Source organism: Mesoplodon mirus (assembly GCF_964341445.2).
Source record: "Mesoplodon mirus genome assembly, contig: SUPER_3_unloc_19, whole genome shotgun sequence".
Classification (NCBI taxonomy): Eukaryota; Metazoa; Chordata; class Mammalia; order Artiodactyla; family Ziphiidae; genus Mesoplodon; species Mesoplodon mirus.
Genome location: NW_028295568.1, coordinates 340,914 through 350,221, shown reverse-complemented (window position 1 = coordinate 350,221; position 9,308 = coordinate 340,914). Strand labels below are relative to the sequence as shown.

The 9,308-nt window shown below is 54.2% G+C and overlaps 1 protein-coding gene across 1 annotated transcript in view; it reads left to right on the top strand.

The window, feature by feature from the left end:
- Nucleotides 1-255: 255 nt before the first annotated feature.
- The window catches only part of LOC309801647 (Golgi-associated RAB2 interactor protein 4-like), a gene marked incomplete at both ends in the record, with an annotated part of 87,443 nt that continues 78,390 nt past the window's right edge, over nucleotides 256-9,308 (top strand). The window contains one exon of the mRNA XM_082646728.1: nucleotides 256-1,073. Within this exon, the coding sequence (XP_082502854.1) occupies nucleotides 256-1,073 (818 nt within the window). The remainder of the gene's footprint in view (nucleotides 1,074-9,308) is intronic.

The following is a 9,308-nucleotide window of genomic DNA, read 5'->3' as shown; positions in this document are numbered from 1 at the left end:
TTGAAGAGATTCAGCCTGGGCTCCAGGCGCCCTACAGCGTCCCAACTGTGATCATCTGTGCCCCTACACACACCCCTGCCTCTGGGAGACCCGGAGGCAAACGTGGGGGCCTGTGGGGCGGGCTTGGAAGACCTGCCACAGGGCCGCGTGTGTGACGCAGGAGCATCGCAGCTCGCTCTTCTGCCAGTGAGGCCGAGGGAGGGAAGAGCCAGGGAGCCGCCTTAACCGCGCTGCCTGTCGTGATCAAAGACAGCCATGAGTGGGGACTCTCTGCTCCCGTATCACACGGCCCGGAGCAGCACCTGGGTGGACCTGTTCAACACCACCACGGGGAAGCTGCAGCAGCAACTGCACAAGGGTGAATACGACCATTTCAAGTACGCGCCGATATTCGAGAGCGACTTCATCCAGGTCACGAAGAGGGGAGAAGCGATTGACGTGCACAACTGGGGCGGCCTGGTGACCATGGGCATCACATCCACCAGCCCCGTCCTCCCGCTCCCAGACATCATGCTGCTGGCCCAACGGGCCACCGGCTGTGAAAAGCACGCCGAGTGCAGCCAGGCCACCAAGGGCAAGAGCCACAAGGCTGCAAAGACCTTAGAGCTCACCAGGCTCCTTCCCTTGGAGTTCGTGAGGATCTCCACTCACAATCGTGAGAAACAACAGCTGCGCGTGAAGCTTGCCACTGGCCGCTGCTTCTACCTGCAGCTGTGTCCCCCTCTGGACGCGCGGGAAGACCTCTTCACCGAGTGGGAACAGCTGATTTACCTCTTGCAACCACCAGTGGACAGTGAAAGCAACACCTATGCCGTTCCCGTCTGGGACATGCCCTGCATGCCTGTGTTCGAGGAGGAGCAGGACGGGAGGAGCCCGGCCGTGGAGGATTTCCAAGGAAAGGGGCATCAGGACCAGGTGAACGTCAGCAGCCTGCACACGTGCCCTGAGGTGGCCGGGGCCACGCCTGCAGCTTTTGCTGGGGGGCACGGAATCCAACTGGACTCCCACAAGCCCGATACCATGCCCGATGTGGCCACTGCGAAAGCAAAACCTACTACAGGGCTCGACAAAGCGTCAGCATCGCAGTCAACGATTAAGGTGGAGACAGCAGGGGTGGCAGGAGGCACCGCAGCGGGTGCTTTGAGCATGGCAGTGATCAAGTCTCCTGCCGCTGAAGAGCGGAGCACGGCCATAGCAGCCACAGCCAGCGACGGGCCCGGAGGAAGCAAAACCAACAGAGCCACTGGGGACACTGCCACAACATCCCTGAGGAGCGGGAAAACGGCCTTGGCAGGTGCTGAGAACAATTCAGAGTATGCTTCCAGCACGTCCACCAGCCTCTCCCAAGGGGCCGGCATGACTGTGGTCGGAGCAGAACCTACCAGCAAGACTGTCAAAGCAAGAGCCGACAAGGACGATGAGGGGACCCTCGTCTCAAGCTTGCCACAGGAAGGCAAAGTGAGCGAACAGGATGGCAGCTCACAGAGAGTGTCCCAGGCCCGCAAGGGAAGAAGGGAGAGGAGGGAGCACTGGGGAGAGGACAGAGCTCTGACGAGCCCCAAGCTCTGCAGTTCCGTGGAAAGCCACCACAAGGCAGCGGGGAGCAAGACAATCCCCAAAGCAGCTGGCCCGTGCTCAGGCGGCCGCAGAGCCACTAGAGAGGACCAAAAGGCCAAAGGCCACGGCAGCCCGGGGGGCAGCGAGCAGGGCGCTGCTCCCAAAGGCATCAGCCGTGCTCCTATCACCAGTGAGTCCAAGACCTCGCACAAATCGGGCAGGAGCTTATCTCCAGCGCGTTCAGGTCCCACCACCAACATACTCAGCAGGATCAGCTCTTTCTTCAGGAATGTGAGAGCCAGACTTACAAAAAAGACAGTGGCCTCATCACGAAATAAACATGGGAGCATCCTGGCGGAGCCAGTGGAAGGGACCCGAGTGGAGGCCATGACAGAGACAGCAGAGAGTGGCCAGGGCCTGGAAATCACTGGTGTGACATCTGAGACCATGGAGCCAGTGACCGTTGAAGCCCATCAATAGGACCTAGAGCTGGGAGCTGCAAAGGGGACCAGGGCTCTGGGAAATACCCCTGGAGAGCCCATTTCAGCTTCCTTACTGCAATTTAAATAAAAAAACATACAGTCTGAGAACGCATGCAGTGTTTTGTCTGAATTTCTAGGTCCCGAAGCCCAGCCGTAGCCTCACAGTGGATTCTGTGATGTCAGCTGTGCCACAGTCTGAGACCCAGTGTCCAGGCAAGGGCAGCCCCGCCTCACACGCATGCTCAGCGCCAACAGCACTGCTCCATCTGGCTTCCACTCCTTTCTGGCTTTGCCCCCCAGGGCCATGGCTCAAAGTCAGACTATGGTCTGGGAAGCTCTCCTTCACTATCCCGCTATTCTTATTATTTTTTTTTTTTTTGCGGTACGCGGGCCACTCACTGTTGTGGCCTCTCCCGTCACGGAGCACAGGCTCCGGACGCGCAGGCCCAGCGGCCATGGCTCACAGGCCCAGCCGCTCCGCGGCCTGTGGGATCTTCCAGTACCGGGGCACGAACTCATGTTCCCTGCATCCTCAGGTGGACTCTCAACCACTGCGCCAGCAGGGAATCCACCCCCTATTCTTTTAATAAACACTTATTCCCACTGAAGGTCTGTGAACAGAGCCAGAACAGGACTCATGTCCCCTCGGGCTATTCAGTGGACAGAAATAAGGGCGGCAGTATTAGCTAGCAATCAGAACAGCAAGCACTCTCATCTAGACTTAGCCGTTCCCTGCCCAGGTATATACCCTGGAGAAACACACATGGTCTAAGAAACAACTCTGAGAATGTTTAGAGCAAAAATAACTTAACAGCACAACACGGGCAACAGCCCAAATTTCCATCAGCAGAATTCATACAGCAGGATAGGATGAGATTGGCATATTCAATAGTGAAAAATAAATGAGCTACACACATTAGCATAGATCAACTTCTCATGGTTTTTAAAAACATCAAAAGAATGGGATACAGTTCCACTCATGGAACCATTCTGAAACAAGCTCAAACAACGGATTGCATAGGGTCCATGTTTAAAAAAACGGTAGCTAAACCTGAGGGAAGAGTAAACACAAAATTGAGGACAGTTTACTCTAGGGTGGAAAGGCTAGCTCAAGGAGGTTGACACAAGGCTGTTAGTGCTGCTGGGAATTGTTCTGTCTCTGAAGCAAGGTGGTAGGTACACAGGTGTTGTAGTTTTCACATTTTACTAACTCTGAAATCAGGATGGTCCTACAATCACCGTGGCAGTTGTGATGAAGTTATTGGCCAATGCCTTTCTCTTTTAATCACTTGTATTTATGCACAAAAATGATGTCAGAAAGGCTTGGCATCTTTAAAGGACATTTATTTAAGGTAAAGTACAAGAACACTTGTTTGGTTATTAGGAAAAGAAGGAACGATATGCCTATTTTACAGATGAGAACACTGAGGCTCAGAGAAGGTAACCTGCTGCAGTCGCACAATGGGATCTTTGCAGAACAGTGATCCACCAGCCCACTTCTCTATGCAAAGCCCTGTCTGTAGTATGCGAAGGAAGCAAGCAAACAAGCCTGAGCTAGGACCAGCACAAGAACCCGCGGCACCACCATCCTTACCATCATGTTCCAACACTACAGAGATGAGCATCAATTTTACTAGATTGAGGGGAGGGAGGGGTGGGGGCCGGGAGCCGGTTTTCGAACTTCAGTGAGCTCACAGCTCTTAGCTGGCCTTATCTCGAGAGCATCCAGTCCACCCTTGTGCTGTGTCTGGCTCCCAGGCTTCTACCTCTAGCCTCTGGCATGACCCGGGCTGCGGCCAGAAACAGGCTCCCACCTGGAATTCCAGCGTTCACTCCTGGAACGTCCAGCATCCAGTCCTCCTCCAGCCACTAATTCAACTTTTGAATGCCCTGCTCACAAGGGTTTCTCCACACCAAATCTGCAGGAACTTTTTTCTTCTGGGGCTCCAAAACCAAATCCTTAAACCTCACATGAGGGAGAGTATTTGTTAGGTCAGAGCATCCTTGTTGATTGGACCTCCAGTTTGTGACTTCCACAGACCTCATCACGGGAGGCTGGGGAGAGGTCTCTTCTGTTGGTGGACGGAATGGTGGGCACTTGGTGGGGAGCACTGATGAGAAAGGGAGCCAGCCCAAGACCTACACATATGCACTGTTTCCCCTGGCCAAACAAGGTTCCTGACCCCAGAATTAACCCAGAGTTTCCCAGAAGACTAGGAGCTGCAGGGAGCCGCAATTAATGCTTTACTCTCCACCAGCTTTTCCTTGGACCCAAGGAGGAGAAATTACAAAAAGATCACATCACACTCCTTTGATCTGATGATTTCCACACAGGCAAGTGCAGGGAAACACTAGTCTGAAGGAAGAAAATGCATTAAAAACACGTGCACAGGGACTTCCCTGGTGGCGCAGTGGTTAAGGATCCGCCTGCCGACGCAGGGGACCCAGGTTCGAGCCCTGGTCCAGGAAGATCCCACATGCCACGGAGCAACTAAGCCCGTGCGCCACAACTACTGAGCCTGTGCTCTAGAGCCCGCGAGCCACAACTACCGAAGCCCGCACGCCTAGAGCCCGTGCTCCCCAACAAGAGAAGCCAACAATAAATAATAAAATAAATTTACGGGGAAAACAACACGTGCATAGCCCTTAGCTGTTTATAAAGTTCTTGAATGTGTGTGCCCCCTTCCGATTCTCACGTCTTTCCACTTTGCGGATAAGCAAGCGGAAGTTCAGAGCATTTGAAGGACTTGCTCAAGGTGGCAGGTGATGGTGCAGAGAGGGAGCTACCTCGGTGCAACAACTTTCAGACAGTGTGCCACACCGGTCCTGCACAGAGGTACACAGATGGTGGAGGAGACAGGACAGCACGAGTCATGATCACAACTCTGAGTGACAAATACAATGAGAGACGTGTGTTTGGGGACTGGATCTATTCAGAGGAGGGGGTCTGGGGCATGGGAAGGAGTTCTGGGTTAGGGAAGGCTTCACAGGGGAACTGGCACTCACCATCGTCCACGTTTACTGAGATTTTATGAAAGGACAGAGTAAGGACCGCCACTGCCAACTCTGCCCTATTCGATACAATTAAACCATGAGCTTAAATGGTTCAAATTGATCCCATCGTCTTACATTGCTATAGATTTCATCCAGTAGCTGAATTTGGGGGAGGAAAAGAAAAAGGACCCACACAAAACTTTCCCACTTGAAGACATTTTTATTTTGGTAACGCACCTGAGTCCCTGGCAGGATGGGCCTGTCCTCCGTGGGGGCAATGGGGTGTTTGGGAGAGGATGGGGGCCCTGCCCTGAGGGGGCAGCTGGGGGATGAGGCAAAGGGCTCTGTGACAGTGATAGGTCACAAAGGGCTTTGTGACACTGATAGGTCACAAAGGGCATCAGAGGATAAATAGGCTGTGCCAGGGGGTTAGGCTGACAAAGTGGTTACTTCTCTCACTAGGACGGAAGTTCACCACAGCCTCTTGGGGAGATAAAAACCCAGAAGCAGAAGTGAGGTGAGGCGGAGGGGGAGCCTACCGTACCTCTCGACACACTTGAAGAGATTCAGCCTGGGCTCCAGGCGCCCTACAGCGTCCCAACTGTGATCATCTGTGCCCCTACACACACCCCTGCCTCTGGGAGACCCGGAGGCAAACGTGGGGGCCTGTGGGGCGGGCTTGGAAGACCTGCCACAGGGCCGCGTGTGTGACGCAGGAGCATCGCAGCTCGCTCTTCTGCCAGTGAGGCCGAGGGAGGGAAGAGCCAGGGAGCCGCCTTAACCGCGCTGCCTGTCGTGATCAAAGACAGCCATGAGTGGGGACTCTCTGCTCCCGTATCACACGGCCCGGAGCAGCACCTGGGTGGACCTGTTCAACACCACCACGGGGAAGCTGCAGCAGCAACTGCACAAGGGCGAATACGACCATTTCAAGTACGCGCCGATATTCGAGAGCGACTTCATCCAGGTCACGAAGAGGGGAGAAGCGATTGACGTGCACAACTGGGGCGGCCTGGTGATCATGGGCATCACATCCACCAGCCCCGTCCTCCCGCTCCCAGACATCATGCTGCTGGCCCAACGGGCCACCGGCTGTGAAAAGCACGCCGAGCGCAGCCAGGCCACCAAGGGCAAGAGCCACAAGGCTGCAAAGACCTTAGAGCTCACCAGGCTCCTTCCCTTGGAGTTCGTGAGGATCTCCACTCACAATCGTGAGAAACAACAGATGCGCGTGAAGCTTGCCACTGGCCGCTGCTTCTACCTGCAGCTGTGTCCCCCTCTGGATGCACGGGAAGAACTCTTCGCCGAGTGGGAACAGCTGATTTACCTCCTGCGACCACCAGTGGACAGTGAAAGCAACACCTATGCCGTTCCCGTCTGGGACATGCCCTGCATGCCTGTGTTCGAGGAGGAGCAGGACGGGAGGAGCCCGGCCGTGGAGGATTTCCAAGGAAAGGGGCATCAGGACCAGGTGAACGTCAGCAGCCTGCACACGTGCCCTGAGGTGGCCGGGGCCACGCCTGCAGCTTTTGCTGGGGGGCACGGAATCCAACTGGACTCCCACAAGCCCGATACCATGCCCGATGTGGCCACTGCGAAAGCAAAACCTACTACAGGGCTCGACAAAGCGTCAGCATCGCAGTCAACGATTAAGGTGGAGACAGCAGGGTTGGCAGGAGGCACCGCAGCGGGTGCTTTGAGCATGGCAGTGATCAAGTCTCCTGCCGCTGAAGAGCGGAGCACGGCCATAGCAGCCACAGCCAGCGACGGGCCCGGAGGAAGCAAAACCAACAGAGCCACTGGGGACACTGCCACAACATCCCTGAGGAGCGGGAAAACGGCCTTGGCAGTTGCTGAGAACAATTCAGAGTATGCTTCCAGCACGTCCACCAGCCTCTCCCCAGGGTCCGGCATGACTGTGGTCGGAGCAGAACCTACCAGCAAGACTGTCAAAGCAAGAGCCGACAAGGACGATGAGGGAACCCTCGTCTCAAGCTTGCCACAGGAAGGCAAAGTGAGCGAACAGGATGGCAGCTCACAGAGAGTGTCCCAGGCCCGCAAGGGAAGAAGGGAGAGGAGGGAGCACTGGGGAGAGGACAGAGCTCTGACGAGCCCCAAGCTCTGCAGTTCCGTGGAAAGCCACCACAAGGCAGCGGGGAGCAAGACAATCCCCAAAGCAGCTGGCCCGTGCTCAGGCGGCCGCAGAGCCACTAGAGAGGACCAAAAGGCCAAAGGCCACGGCAGCCCGGGGGGCAGCGAGCAGGGCGCTGCTCCCAAAGGCATCAGCCGTGCTCCTATCACCAGTGAGTCCAAGACCTCGCACAAATCGGGCAGGAGCTTATCTCCAGCGCGTTCAGGTCCCACCACCAACATACTCAGCAGGATCAGCTCTTTCTTCAGGAATGTGAGAGCCAGACTTACAAAAAAGACAGTGGCCTCATCACGAAATAAACATGGGAGCATCCTGGCGGAGCCAGTGGAAGGGACCCGAGTGGAGGCCATGACAGAGACAGCAGAGAGTGGCCAGGGCCTGGAAATCACCGGTGTGACATCTGAGACCATGGAGCCAGTGACCGTTGAAGCCCATCAATAGGACCTAGAGCTGGGAGCTGCAAAGGGGACCAGGGCTCTGGGAAATACCCCTGGAGAGCCCATTTCAGCTTCCTTACTGCAATTTAAATAAAAAAAAACATACAGTCTGAGAACGCATGCAGTGTTTTGTCTGAATTTCTAGGTCCCGAAGCCCAGCCGTAGCCTCACAGTGGATTCTGTGATGTCAGCTGTGCCACAGTCTGAGACCCAGTGTCCAGGCAAGGGCAGCCCCGCCTCACACGCATGCTCAGCGCCAACAGCACTGCTCCATCGGGCTTCCACTCCTTTCTGGCTTTGCCCCCCAGGGCCATGGCTCAATGTCAGACTATGGTCTGGGAAGCTCTCCTTCACTATCCCGCTATTCTTTTTTTTTTTTTTTTTTTTTTTTTTGCGGTACGCGGGCCACTCACTGTTGTGGCCTCTCCCGTCACGGAGCACAGGCTCCGGACACGCAGGCCCAGCGGCCATGGCTCACGGGCCCAGCCGCTCCGCGGCCTGTGGGATCTTCCAGGACCGGGGCACGAACTCATGTTCCCTGCATCCTCAGGTGGACTCTCAATGACTGCGCCACCAGGGAATGCCCACCCCTATTCTTTTAATAAACGCTTATTCCCCCTGAAGGTCTGTAAACAGAGCCAGAACAGGACTCATATCCCCTCGGGCTATTCAGTGGACAGAAATAAGGGCGGCAGTATTAGCTAGCAATCAGAACAGCAAGCACTCTCATCTAGACTTACACATTCCCTGCCCAGGTATATACCCTGGAGAAACACACATGGTCTAAGAAACAACTCTGAGAATGTTTAGAGCAAAAATAACTTAACAGCACAACACGGGCAACAGCCCAAATTTCCATCAGCAGAATTCATACAGCAGGATAGGATGAGATTGGCATATTCAATAGTGAAAAATAAATGAGCTACACACATTAGCATAGATCAACTTCTCATGGTTTTTAAAAACATCAAAAGAATGGGATACAGTTCCACTCATGGAACCATTCTGAAACAAGCTCAAACAACGGATTGCATAGGGTCCATGTTTAAAAAAACGGTAGCTAAACCTGAGGGAAGAGTCAACACAAAATTGAGGACAGTTTACTCTAGGGTGGAAAGGCTAGCTCAAGGAGGTTGACACAAGGCTGTTAGTGCTGCTGGGAATTGTTCTGTCTCTGAAGCAAGATGGTAGGTACACAGGTGTTGTAGTTTTCACATTTTACTAACTCTGAAATCAGGATGGTCCTACAATCACCGTGGCAGTTGTGATGAAGTTATTGGCCAATGCCTTTCTCTTTTAATCACTTGTATTTATGCACAAAAATGATGTCAGAAAGGCTTGGCATCTTTAAAGGACATTTATTTAAGGTAAAGTACAAGAACACTTGTTTGGTTATTAGGAAAAGAAGGAACGATATGCCTATTTTACAGATGAGAACACTGAGGCTCAGAGAAGGTAACCTGCTGCAGTCGCACAATGGGATCTTTGCAGAACAGTGATCCACCAGCCCACTTCTCTATGCAAAGCCCTGTCTGTAGTATGCGAAGGAAGCAAGCAAACAAGCCTGAGCTAGGACCAGCACAAGAACCCGCGGCACCACCATCCTTACCATCATGTTCCAACACTACAGAGATGAGCATCAATTTTACTAGATTGAGGGGAGGGAGGGGTGGGGGCCGGGAGCCG